The sequence below is a fragment of the Daktulosphaira vitifoliae genome, unplaced genomic scaffold (assembly GCF_025091365.1).
Source record: "Daktulosphaira vitifoliae isolate Bord-2020 unplaced genomic scaffold, ASM2509136v1 Scaffold_1, whole genome shotgun sequence".
Taxonomy (NCBI): domain Eukaryota; kingdom Metazoa; phylum Arthropoda; class Insecta; order Hemiptera; family Phylloxeridae; genus Daktulosphaira; species Daktulosphaira vitifoliae.
In genome coordinates this window covers 68,893,084-68,907,524 of record NW_026099572.1, presented here as the reverse complement: position 1 = coordinate 68,907,524, position 14,441 = coordinate 68,893,084, and the positions used below count along the sequence as shown (strand labels likewise).

Sequence of the window (14,441 nt, the reverse complement as noted above, 5' to 3'; positions counted from 1 at the left end):
TTTTTGAAAAATTAAATTTTTTGTAATATAACCAATATTTAAAAATTACGGAAGTTTTATTCTAACCACGTAGAACAAAATAATATAATAAACCAATTTCTTGAATGTTTGAAAAAATACTGTTTATACTGATTAAATAACTGACCATTCAAGGCGGATTTATAAATCCACCTTGAGACCATGAAAATATAAGACAAGATGATACAATGTTATCTATTGACATTTTTATTCTCCCATTAAATTAAATTTTATTCATAATTAATTTAAAATTAATATTCACATTTGAATCACAATAATATATATATTTTAACAGAACATTATGATATATCATACTGATGTATAGTTTTATACTATGATAATTGTTTAAAATGATTTGAATTAAAATTAAATGAAATTGACCCTATCATTTTTATCACTAGTAGTAATGGCGGATATTTTGTGGCATTTTGTTTTACGTTATCAGTTTCATTCATATTTCATTACAAAATTGCCATTATGTTTTTAAAACGACGTGGTGAGTTAATATTTTGAAAATATTTTCATTATGTTTGTACGTCAGAAAATCACTTGACGCTGTCTTATTAGTTCGTCTTATAATTTCTGCATAATGGGAGCAAAAGATTCAAAACCTAGTTGTATTACATATGAAGAAGCAATTAAAAGAAGTATGATGTGATATTAATAAATAATTTATTCATATTGATGTAAATAATTAATGTATTTATAATTTTTAAATTAAAGTTAATGATTCAGAATTAAAAAGATTAAGAGAAGCCTTTAAAAGACTGTCTCCTATAAATGGAGTAATTTCTAAGCATTCATTTATCAAGGAAGTTCTTGGCGATGGAGTACCATTATCAATTGCAGATGTGAGTAAAAATGTTAAAAAGCTTAATTCTTAATAAATGTTGTGAATTTTCAAATCATTAATAATGTTATGCTTAGTATATTTATTCAGCTTGTGGTGGTACAGCTAAAGGAATTGGATTTAAAGATTTAGTTTGTGGTCTTGTTCTTTTAACACTTGGTTCAAATGAAGAAAAATATAAATGTAAGCCATTAAAAATATTCATTATAAAATATTTTAAATTTTTTATATAGATCATTCAATTTTTTTTTTAGTTTTATTCAACTTGTATGCTAATGAAAATGAAAATATCATAATCAGAGAAGAATTTCAAAGACTTATTCAAGTATCTGAATGTATTTTTGTGCCTGAACATGTTACTACTTTATTTCTTGAAGTTAGCAGAATGTTATAAATTTATTCATTTTTAATATTAAGTTGCTAATTGGAAACTAATATTTTAGCAAGATCGAGTTAATTATGATGAATTTAGAACTTGGCTAAAACATCATCCTGATGCTACTTCATTAAGTAGATGGATATTATCTAAGCCTTGTTCTGTTTCATTGAGTAATGAATTGGAAATGCCTACATTTTACCAAACACTTGCTGGTGTAACACATTGTAAGCTATCATTAGTATACTTCTTATGTTTAAACTCATAAATACTTATAATTGAAAAATATAGCTGGTAATTTTTTTTTATCTTTGATTAAATATCTTTTATATTTACCTTCAATATAACAAATGTTAAATTTTATGCTAATATCTAATATGTATCATTTTCTTATTTTTATTGAACTTAAATTTGAAAACAAGAAACATTAAGGATAAGTCAAGTGTTTAGTTACTTCCCAAAAATTATCTCTGTTAAATATTCTAAATGTAATCATTTTTTTTATTCATAATTTGTATGTGTAAAGATATATATTGTATATTTGATGACAATGTATTTTTGTTTAGATTTCATAATTGTAAACATACTTAATGTTTGTGCTAACTTTTTAATTCTTAATAAATTGTGTAACCAAATATTTAAACTAGTATAGATTAAATTTAAATGATTTTTAGTGGAAGAGTCTGATATAATTGAACTTGAAAAATGTTATTGGACTTTAAAAGGAGAATCATCATCAGGAAAACTCGATTTAAAAACACTTATACCCTTAATAAGTCCTCCAATGCCATTAAATGTTTGCTCTGGTTTGTTTGCTGCTTTTGATGAGAACATGGATGGTCATATTGATTTTAAAGAAATGGCTTGTGGGATATCAGCCGCATGTAGAGGGCCTTTGACTGAACGACAAAAATGTCAGGAATATAATATTTTTATCTTTTCACTTACATATGTATTATTTATTAACAGTTATTCTTAATATATTTAATTAGTTTGCTTTAAAGTATTTGATAATGATAAGGATGGATATTTATCTATAGAAGAAATTTCAAAAATGGTTGATGTTATGCTTTTTATCTGTGATGATAACATAGCTACTGAAAATAGATCTCACTCAAATGAATCAGGTTTAAAATATTTTTTAAACATTTTTATTTTTATAATGTTTTATGTATATTATGTATATTATATTATTTCTAGTTAAAGAACTCATTGTGTCAGATTTGATAAAACGATCTACTGAACAAGGTTTAGCAATAGGGGAGTATTTAATGTGGACTGTACATAATTCGCTACCAATGGACTTTTTAAATTTAATTTTTCAAGTAAATGTTCTAATAGAGGATTAATAAAAACTAAAATACATAGCTTATTTAAATATGTAGATATTAGATTGAAAGTTAATTTTAATAATTTTTCAGGATAGATTTAAAATATTTTAATCACATACAGAATAATATTAACTTTGATTTTGATAATGCATTAATATTGTTTCATATCATAATTATATTCCTATAGTTGATACCGAAAAAAGTTTTCAATTTAAAATACTTTCAGGTCAAACTCATTATACATAAAAATTAACTTGCATAACTTTCACTCTGACCCTTATATATAAAAAAAGTATTTTTATAGTTTATTGTACAAAATGTAATGAAATACAATAGTTTATTATTCCAATAAAAAATATATTTATTTAAATAATTTACAATTTTATTTTTTATATTAAGGTGTGTCATGTAGTATTTGGATTACGACCTATATCACGTTCTGAAGAAGGTGAAATTGTAAAAGGTTGGTTAGATCGAGAAGAGCGTAGAGGATTAGCTATTGGTCAATTATGGTATTTAATTTCTATGGATTGGTGGAAAAACTGGAATGAATATGTGTCCAGTAATTCTAAAGTAAAATATATATTATAAAATATAAATTTTGATTATAACTTAATAATAAAATTTATTTCTTTAATTAACATAATTTTATTCCATAATTATAGAATAGTTGTGAATTAGCTAGTTATTGTTCCTTTGAAAGTACTAGTTCATTCACAAAGACCTCTACTTTTAAGCTTACATCAAAAAAATCTCAGTCATCCTTAGAAAATAGTATTGCTCTTGACAACTCGCCAGTAAGTATAATAAAGAATAGGTAAGATTTTGACTAACAAGAAGCTTTGGACTTTTAGTCTTTTCAAATTTTAAGATGAAATTTAAGAAGATTTTCTTAATTTTTGTAAATGTAATAGCTTTACTGTTAGCGATTTTGAAAAGGCTTTTTATATGCATGTAGTATTTCTACTAAGAAAGATTTTTTAAGAGTGAATTTCTTAATTAAATAAACTGATATATCTAATATTCTAAAAAAAAATTGTAGCTTTTAAAGCCTTATATTTAAATATAGTGGATGTTTATTTTACTTTATTAAAGTCTTATAAACTATACTCGTTATTTCTACACCAATATAAATAATTTTTTAACGAAATGTAATAAACTTTCCTAAATATTTAAGGTTGTTGTAACTGGAATTACTCCTCTAGATCCTAGTACTGGAGGACATCGAAGAGTTAGATCAATCAGTTCATACTCATCACTACAAGAATCGTATGTTTTGATTTAAAATTGATTTTTCTTATATGTAAACTGTCTTAAAATATTCTTAGTAAAGATGGTTGTTTAAAAACTGTTTATTAATTATAATATTTTGTTTACACATTTTAGCTAATTTTTTTAAATTTATAACTTATGTTTTATTATATAAGATATAGTGGCCTAACAGACTAATATATGTAATTTTAATTTCCTAACCTCTATTATTACTTTAAATGTAATAATAAATTTTAATTTTAGCCCTACACAGTCTCCAATCTTGAGTAGAAAAGCAGGGTTTTCTAAGCCTGGCCCAATTAATAATTCTTGTTTGATATCTGTACCAACAACAAAGGTAACATCTCTCACTGGAGAAGGAGGACAACTTAAAAGAAGTATGCTTTTACAAGGAAGAGATTTTCAGTTGGTCCCTAGTTCTTTATGGAAGGCACTTGTTCAATGGTACAGAGGTTCACCAGCTCTTCCTAGACAGGTAATTAAATATTTATAATTATGTAATGTTAATGTAAATCAATGAATTCATAATATTTTCTTTTATATTTATTATTATAATTGTTAAGGTTATTCAATGTACTCGAGTTTCTGATGATGTAGAATTGGAACTTTATCCTTTAACTTTAAAATTATTAAAGCATTATAATAACTCAAGTAATACATCTGGGTCTAATAATACAATATCAAGAACACAAACATCTAATACAGGAACCTGGTCTGGTTTAGTTGGAGGATATGGAACTGCTGCATTAAGTAAAAAAATGAAAATACTATGTTTAATAACTATATTTTAAAAATACTAGAAGAGTAAAAAAGTTATTTATCATTAATTTTCTTATATGTATTTGTAAAAATATTTAAAATAAAATGTTTGTAGAATTCTGGAATATTTTTAAACACCAGTGGTTCTGTCTAAATTAATAATTTTTTGAAAACAATTTTTTTTTATTGATAAATAATTTTATTTATTTAAGATTCAACTGGGTATAACTATGTTTCAAACTTAGTAAATTCAATGCCTCGACGTTATCTTGCATATACAGCATCATTTAGTAAGTTAGCTACTGTAAAACATGTTTACAATTTTCTTTGTATAAGACTGAAATTAAAACCAGAAGATATGAGACTTTGGCATTTTCATGATGAGGTTTGAATTTTTTTCATAAAATTTATGTATAGTTTTAAGATGCTGTGTCCAGGTAATTAATTTAAGTAACACTTTTTATTATAGAATAATATGGTTTTAATTGAAGATGAAGAGCAAACATTAGAAGATTTAGGAGTTTGTGATGATGACCAAATAATTATTGAAATAAGAAATAAAGACCTTACTTGGCCTGAAGAAATAAGTTCCATTTCAGTTAATTCTAGTGATAAATGCAAACAATGTAAGTAATGAAAATAATTAAATATGGATAATTTGTATTTATGGTAATTTTATTATTCAGTATTTCTGTTCACTTAACTTTATGGTAGATAGAATTAAAACAAAATTGTTTATATTTTCAGTACCAGCAGAAAAAGGAGCTACTGGTTTAAATAATTTGGGTAATACTTGTTTTATGAATGCTGCTTTACAATGTGTTAGCAATACCAGACTTTTAACTCAGTATTTTATAACTGATATGCATCTTTATGAACTCAACCGGTATGAATTAGATTGCTTATAATGCAAAGGGTGTAAGAAGCTATTTTTATTATAAATGATAAATAATAAATTATTTAGTAAGATTTATAATTAGTCTGAAAAATGTTTATTTTATTTAGTGTATAAGTCTGTCTGAAAGAAAATTAAATTTTTTTTTTTTTATTTAACTTTTACAATGAAAAAAATTAATAAATAAAAATTTATGTGTTGGATTATTAGATTTTAAAAAAATGTCATTTATTCTTCTTGCATTCTAAGTATCTAAATCAATTTACATAATTTCTTTTTTGGTCTACATATTCTTATTATTTATTTTTATTTTAGAAATAATCCTTTAGGCATGAAAGGATGCATAGCAAAACGTTATGGTGACTTAATTCATGAAATATGGAGAGGAACTGCTAAGACTATTGCACCATTAAAATTAAGAGTAAAACATTATTTACTTTTTATTTTTCATTATCCCAAAAATTGTATAATCAAATGATGTAGTTTATTTATGTTTCAGTTATGTTTAATTACATTCAGTGTCTTGTTTTAATTTTTACATTGTTGAAAGGATAATTTTATTCTTTTAATTATTCATAATAATACTTAAAATTTTATACTTTTTATGTATAGTGGACCATAGGAAAGTATGCACCACGTTTTAATGGTTTTCAACAGCATGATTCTCAAGAATTATTAGCATTTTTATTAGATGGTTTACATGAAGATTTGAATAGAGTTCATGGAAAACCATACTCTGAATTGACAGATAGTGAAGGTCGTCCAGATGTAACTGTAGCTGAAGAGGTTTGTGTAAAATTAAACTGTTGTTGGAGAATTCAATATATTATATAATTATATATTATATTATTTAAATATATTAAAGCTATAAATATATAGAACATTTATCAGGCATAACAATTTTGATTATTTTTGGCTCAATTTAGAATATTTGACATTTTCACTCTTTATTTTAGTCTAGATATATATATATTGACCTAATTGTATGTTATATTATTATCTTTAAATTATAATTAATTAAATTTCATATTGTAAATAAAGAATGATTATGGTAAATTTGATGAAAAAAATTTTTTTTAGCGTATAGTACATATAAATCATTTTTAAGAATTTAAGAATTTCATTTTGTCATCCCCTTTTGTAAACTCACAGTAATACAAATTATATTTATGTTATATTAAAAATGTAAAGGGAAAATAATATTATTATATTTATTTTTTCAATTTACAAGGTTTAAACTCATAACAATTTAACTAAAAATAATTTTTTAATTATTTTACTTCCTATACATTCAAAGTAAAATTTAGCTGCAAAGTTACTTGTTTAATAATCATTTTTTTTTCAGGCCTGGGAAAATCATATAGTTAGAAATAAATCTATTGTTGTTGATTTATTTCATGGCCAGCTTAAGTCTAAAGTAACATGTAAAGAATGTGGTCATGAATCTGTTAGATTTGATCCATTCAATTATCTTTCATTACCATTACCAATGGAATCATATATATGCCTACAAGCTATTGGTAAATATATTGTATTTACTAGTTGTCAAAAAAAAAATATATATATTTTGTAATTTAAAATTATAAAGAATATAATTAAAAAATTTGATTCAATTTTTATATTTTTATTGCTTAATAATTATTATTTGTACATTAGTTATCAAATTAGATGGAACCGTTCCTGTAAAATATGGCTTAAGAATTAATACTGATGATAAATATTTAGTAGTTAAATCTAAACTTTCTTCATTAAGTGGGATACCATTCAATAACCTTAAACTTGTTGAGATAATTGGAGCCCAAATCAAGGTTAGTAATTTTAATGATATAGTTTTATTTATTATTAAACATTTTATGTAATTTTCTTAATGTTCAAAATTACATACATAAAATTATATGAATTGAAAAATATTTTTTAATTGTTAATTTGGATAGAATTTCCTTTAAGTATAACAATGGTTGAGCAAAAAAATGTATTAAATAAAATTATTGTACATTTTTGAAAATAATATTTGATATTTAATGTTAATTTTTTATTTATGTTAACAAATATGTAAAATACAAGTGTAAATGCAAGCAAATTAAATACCAGAATTTTGTAGAATTTCTATATAAGAGTGTACTTAATTTAATTTGTACATCTAATAATTTAACTTATTTAATTTATTGAGTGCACTTAACACATTTATGGGCTTAATCAGTGATATTTACTTAATTAATTGTTAGGTTCCATATGCTTAATTATAGTTGAAATTAAAAAAAAATAGCTCCTATTATTATTTAAAAAAAATTAAAATTTAGTATAATTTTTTTTTGCTTACTTGAACTTAGAGCAGCGCTGACCTATTTAATCATCTTTATGCAAAATTAATGCTTCTATAACTTTTTAATCAACATATTTTATTTTGCCAAAAATTTTTTTTCCATATTTACATTAAAATACCCTTGTTCTTAGAATACCTAGTCAGTGTTGGTTTATGTGAACTTTGTCATAATGTATAAAATAAATGTATAGTAGTGCAGGCCATGTCCATTTAAAAAAATATGTGTTCAAAGTGGAACAGATCTAACAGACAACTCTTATAACTTAGTTTTAAAAAAAGTTTTAGCACAACAAACTCTTATTTTAATTCAGCCGTTAAATTTCTATAGATTTTTATATTCTGGGAAAGGTAGTTGTTATTTTATTTTCTGTTTTTTCTTATTTATATATTTATTTTTATTTACTAATTATTATGCAATGTTTAGATCCACTTTTTATGCCTCTATCAAGGTTATCAACCTTTTTTTTAACTCATTATTTCTTAGTTGTCATGTTATTTAATGGTTTTATTTAGAAAATAACTGATAGGGGAACACTTTTAAACCATCATTTTTTATATTATTACATAGAGTGGGTTTTATTTATTAATGCTCATTGAAGTTGACAAGAAAAAAAAACTAAAAATCGTGTATATATCTATTTATAAAAAATGTAGTTACCACTTACATCTGTTGGTTCCAGTAACTGACTTGAGCCTATCTAGAGATAGAGTATCATGCCCCAAAACAGTGGTGACAGAATGAAGTTAAATAATTATTTTATTTTTTTTTAATTTTTTAAATAAAACATAAAAACTAATTTTTCTAAAAACTAAAAAAAATACTAGCACTTTTGAAGTATTTTAACAAAATTTAAATATATACTTAATGAATATGTTTTAACTTTTAGAATATTATTAGTGATGAACAAAAAGTAAAGCCTGGAAGCTTATTGTATGCGTATGAATTACCACCTCCTACATCTGTTGGACCCGGTTCAGAAATGTCTGGAGATGAAGAACGTTTGTCTATTGGATCAACTAGATCCGGAACACAAAGAGAAGCAGCCCAAACATTTACTACTATTCAAAGAACTGTTAGACCTGGTGGTAGTAATAGTAAGATATTTAATCTTTAAAGCTACATTTTTTATACTGTATTAAATATATTTTATACAATTTTTCAGTACAATTAAATGGAAATCGAACTATCAGTATAAATGAAGAAACATCATTAAATGAAAATATAGATGTAATATCTTATTTTCTAATTCATAGAAACTTATAAAAAACAATTATTTTATTATTTTATATGGTTTTTTATTTTATTAAAGAGTGTTGGTGGAACTCATATTGATACTGATGTAAATTTGGAAGAAAATAACATTGTTATGGCAGATAGTGGAAACGGTAGTACTAGCAGTTTTAGTTTAACAGATAGTGGTGATGCTATTCACCAAACACCAAACTATGTCATTGCACTGCATAGAAAAATGGTATAATTAATTAATTTAAACTTATGAAATATTGAATTTATTTTGCTTTCTATTATTCTATGTGCATTATTATTTAATTTTTGTACTGATTAAACGATGTGCATAAATTATAGATAAGACAAGATGTTTATTTTATATCAGCTCATAAAAGCAAGCCCAATATATTTGGTTTGCCCATAATATTACCGTGCAATGAAACTACATCAAATCAAGATCTTTATCAAGCTGTTTGGCTTCAAGTAGCTAGATTAGTATCACCATTACCTCCATCAGAATCAACTGTGCCTAACCATGCCATGGACTGGTAACTATTTAAAATAAATATGATTAATTCTGTAAATAAAATTATATTTTTTGTTCAGTGATGATAGCTTAGGTTATGAATTTCCATTTGTTTTGAAAGCAGTAAATAGAGAAGGAACAATGTGTGCATGGTGTCCATGGTATAGATTTTGTCGAGGATGTACAATTTTATGTTGTGATACAGATTATAACTTTTCTGCCAATCATATAGCAATTGATTGGGATCCAACAGCTTTACATTTACGATATCAAACATCTCAAGAATCTGTATGTGTTTATAATTATAATTACTTAACTGTTATATGTTTTATAATAATTTATCACAACTATCATAAGGAACATGAATGTGTTGGAGAATCTTTAAGTTCACATACAGAACCCATTAGTTTAGAATCATGTCTAGCTGCATTTACAAAAGAAGAACATCTTAGCGAAGCTGAAAAATATTATTGTTCAGCATGTCAAAAACATCAATTAGCTTCCAAAAAACTTGAAATTTGGAGGTTACCACCAATTTTAGTAAGCTGTTAAAAAATTGTTTAATATATCTGATATATATTTGTGTCTTTTTGGAAATAAATTAATAAATTCAAATTTTATTTATTAAAATATGATGGATATTTCTATATAACAAAAAATGATAAATTATTCCTCTTCCTTGTAATTAGAACAGATGTTAGTTTGTCACATACAAACAAAAAGATATATTTCCCTTTTAAAACCTACATCATATTTTTTTCATAAAACAAAAAAAAATATTAAACTCTAAAGACACAAAAATTATTAAAAACTTATGGACTTAAATCAATGATAAACATATGCTAAAAATAAAATTTATTTTAAACCTTGAATATTTTTTTTACTTTTCAATTGTAATTACAAAAAAATATTAGAACCAACCCTTGTTTCTTCATGTATTAGGTCTTAAATAGTATTAATTGTAAACTTTTTCGGTAATGAAGTTATAGTATGATACGATTGGCTACAGTAGAAAAAATGTGTATGATAAAAATAATATTGAATAATAAAATAAAATTTTTTATAATTTTAGATTGTCCATCTTAAAAGATTCCAATATTTACAAGGAAAATGGGTGAAGTCTCATAAAGTTGTGAAATTTCCATTTAAAAATTTTGATCCAACTGATTATTTAGCTTCAGTTCCAAAACATACAGTTTTAAGAAATAGAGAACTTCGAAATATATCAGATAAAACAAAGTTAGTAAATTCTTATTCAAAGTTAATTAAAAAATTCTGTGCTTTTGCCATAATAGTTAGATATAAAAGTTATATAATTTATTAGGGATAAATTTTTGACTATGGACGAAGAAGATTTAATATATTCATCATCAACAAATACAGGTAAAATAAAACTATTATAATTTTTTTATGATTATTATACAAATGATAATACTATTTCAAAATGGCATGATCATAAAAATAGACAATTACAAAAACCACCATTTCAAATTTAGAAATTTAGTAGATAATCTCAAAATATTAACACCGTAAAAAAATAGTATTTTATAAAAAATTTTAAACTGCATTTAAAAACTACTATAAATTTTTTTTAAAATGCTGATCCAAATGAAATTTAAAAAATAATATAAAAGTGACAATTAGCATTCCTTTGATATGCTTTTAGAGACAATTTTTTCTCTTTTGGTATGTTTTTGTTAAAAATTCAATGAAAAACTTAAATACAAGAAGTGTTTAAAAGTGAATAGTCACGCACAACAATTTTTTTTGCAACTCATTTTTTATAAAGGTTCTGAAATTTCGACCTATATTGAAATAAAACTCTTAAAACGTACTACAATATTTAAAAAAAATTGCAATTAATTAAATACTAAATTTTCAATTAAGCAAATAATTTAACAATCATTTAATATTTGAGTAAAATTTAACTTATTTGCATCACAGTTTTTTTTTCATGATAATGATGGTGAATCATTGCTAGATATTATATCAAGGGCATAGTATTAAAGAAGCATTTCAACCAATTTATTACTTTTCAGGAGAGTTAATTTAAATTTTCATATATCTTTTAAGCTAATGAAAAAATTTCATTTTTTCTTAAAATAATATACTTTTTCATATAATTAATGATTCACCATTTTCACATTAAAACATATTTTATTAGTTGAAATAGAATAATAAACCAAGAATTTCAATTTTGGTTGACGTATTCAATAATTCTAGAAGCTCGATATATATCTGAACTATGCTACAAGCCCACTTATAAGTGTGCAAGGATATCATTTTTTTTTCTAAAAATACAAATAAAAAATTAGAATCAAGAAAAAGAGGAATTATTCATTTATACTAAGTAGATATAATATTCATAAGATAAAAATAATTTTTTTTTAATATTTTATTCTAACGACAAATAATAGTAAAATCAAATGAAATTATTTTTTCTTTTAAAGGGTTATATTTGTTTTTGTTATAATGTTTAATATTTTGGTTCTTTTGTTATAAACTGTTTTTTCTTACTTTATGGAATTATCCATAATATTTTTAAGTTAATTTCCAAAAAAAAACTAGAATGAAAATACTACAAATATTAATGACAATCTTAAATATGCTTAATATGGCTACAGTACTAAAATTATCCATAAAGATTGAATGGTTAATTAATCAATCATTTTATATAAAAAAATAAAATTATAATTTTAAAAATATATTATAGTCCATGTTTTTAATCAAAAGAAAAGTATTTTAATTATAATAAGTTTTCTGTATTTATGATGAAATAATATTTTTTGATAGATTTTTGTATAAATTCTAATGGTTCACCAACTATAGAGGTAGAAAAAGCACACAGAAAGAGATTGGAATCTACATCTCTTATACGCACACCTATTGATGATACTGCTCTACAAGATTTTCATCAACATAAATTAATTTGTAATTTCAATCCATTAGACTTGAAGTATAAATTATATGCTGTTGTGGTAAGTTGGTAACAATTTATTATTAAATTCTGAAATTGTGTGTTTTATAAATAGATCAGCATTTTAAAATATGATATAAAAAATTATTTTTGATGTTTTTACTACAGTAAATTATTATTTTAAAAAATGGTAAATGATTCTTGTTGTAATATTTTTTTAGTTTTGATGCAAAGCTGAGAAAGTTTTAATTTTACTACAATATGTATATATATTATTTTTTTGTCTCGCACTACTTTTCCTTAGCCCCTCTCACTGGACCAATTTTTTTAATGATACGTCAAAAGATCACAAGTGTATCTAGTTGAAGGCATTACCCACATTTAAAAATTATAAATTTTGATTTCTTCATTTAAAAGTGAACTATTTATATTTTTTTTGTCATATAAATACCCTAGGTATTTTTCATTCCTTTGGTATATAATTTTTTTCAAATTTGATCCTTTATTTGCCCATAAAAAGGGGATTTAAAATGGTGTCATTTACATAGCATGTTAATTTATTAAATTATGAAAATGTTCTGGAAATATTCTAAATTTCTAACATATATTAAAAGGGTGAAAAGGGGTAATTGTAAATGCATATATATATATATTATTATTTTTAATATTATTAAATGTTCACTAAAATCATACAAAAATCTTATTTCATGGTTTTAACACTGTCTTGGTAAAAAACTTTATAACTAAATATTATTTTAAAAATGTTGCATTTTTATTGAATTTAATTTTTTTAATCTAATGATTAGATCTATTTTTAATTTTAATTATTTTTTTCAAGTGTCATTCAGGAATTCTTGGAGGAGGTCATTATGTATCTTACGCATGTAATCCAAATGGAAAATGGTATTGTTATAATGACAGCAGCTGTAAAGTAAGTTTTTTTTAAATATTTAGTTTTTTAGAGAATGATAGTTTTTTATTTTTTAATGTTATTAAAATTTATTTTAGGAGGTTACAAGTGAAATGGACACTAGTGGTGCTTATATGTTATTTTATGAACGTGAAGGCCTTTGTCAGGATCAATATATGCCTAACGTATCAGGCCGGAATCCAGTTGATATTAAAGACCTAGATCAGGATTTTGATTCTGATTTAAAAAAAGTTTGTACCATGATGTGATTATTGAGCTTATATATTTTATATTTATATATATTTTTTATGTAAACATTGTTAAATTTATTTATATCAAATTTATAGTGTATTTATATGAAAAATATTAGTTGCCATAACAGTTTATTATGTTTTAGTGATAAATAATATAATACACTGTTAGTTAATTTATTGCCATTTAATTAACGTTACCAATTATAATCCTTAAAAATTTTGTTTGTCAAGAAAACATTCCGTTTTAATAGTTTTTTTTTTTTTTTTATAATTTATTCATAAAAAAAAAGATCAAAATTATCAGAACAATTAAAATTTACTTTTATTGCTTTTAACATTGTGTCTTATATTTTCTAGTCGATTAGTGCACCCATTATTGTTTTATAAAAAACGCTTTAGTTTTAATTATTATCATGCTTTTAAACTATGAATTTATAAATTTTTGTTGTATTATTTATGTTATATTACTGAAATATTAAATTTTAAAATTTATTTATTATTTGTTAAGATTTTGGATATTTTTTTTACATTTACTTTACAAAATTTTTTTTTTATCCTTTTGTAAAATATGTTAATTCTTAACCAATATATGATAATTATCTAAAGATAGTTGAATAAGCTTTGAAATGTTTATATCAGGGATAATTATTAGTATCACAAAATATGATGTTTTACATTTTGTCTCATATGTTTCTGTTCATTTTTTTACATGTATTTTGGTTAATGTATTTTAAAACTTTATAATTATTCCGTTCTTAAGTTTCATTTTAACTTTTAATCAT

At 23.2% G+C, this 14,441-nt stretch overlaps 1 protein-coding gene across 1 annotated transcript; it reads left to right on the top strand.

Annotated features, from left to right (window-relative positions):
• The first annotated feature begins 418 nt into the window (after positions 1 to 418).
• On the top strand, positions 419 to 14,166 carry LOC126895068 (ubiquitin carboxyl-terminal hydrolase 32). Its single transcript, XM_050666538.1, has 31 exons — positions 419 to 665; positions 742 to 869; positions 946 to 1,051; positions 1,123 to 1,244; positions 1,312 to 1,471; positions 1,919 to 2,158; positions 2,237 to 2,371; positions 2,445 to 2,569; positions 2,975 to 3,148; positions 3,241 to 3,372; positions 3,753 to 3,844; positions 4,091 to 4,322; positions 4,411 to 4,597; positions 4,819 to 4,991; positions 5,076 to 5,232; positions 5,354 to 5,492; positions 5,817 to 5,922; positions 6,114 to 6,287; positions 6,847 to 7,021; positions 7,158 to 7,309; positions 8,712 to 8,919; positions 8,988 to 9,052; positions 9,135 to 9,296; positions 9,410 to 9,600; positions 9,659 to 9,866; positions 9,936 to 10,118; positions 10,651 to 10,817; positions 10,903 to 10,961; positions 12,372 to 12,556; positions 13,334 to 13,426; positions 13,504 to 14,166. Exons 1-31 carry the CDS (start codon positions 608 to 610, stop codon positions 13,672 to 13,674), a joined length of 4,659 nt encoding a protein of 1,552 aa, XP_050522495.1. The 5' UTR covers positions 419 to 607; the 3' UTR covers positions 13,675 to 14,166.
• The last annotated feature ends 275 nt before the right edge of the window (positions 14,167 to 14,441 follow it).

What these genes read in the sequence shown, in the direction of transcription:
- LOC126895068 (XM_050666538.1), top strand. Translation starts at nt 608, where the DNA reads ATGGGAGCAAAAGATTCAAAACCTAGTTGTATTACATATGAAGAAGCA. An exon ending in AAATGAAGAAAAATATAAAT is followed by an intron (nt 1,052 to 1,122) that starts GTAAGCCATTAA and finishes TTTTTTTTTTAG; the next exon opens with TTTTATTCAACTTGTATGCT. An exon ending in TAATTGGAGCCCAAATCAAG is followed by an intron (nt 7,310 to 8,711) that starts GTTAGTAATTTT and finishes TTTAACTTTTAG; the next exon opens with AATATTATTAGTGATGAACA.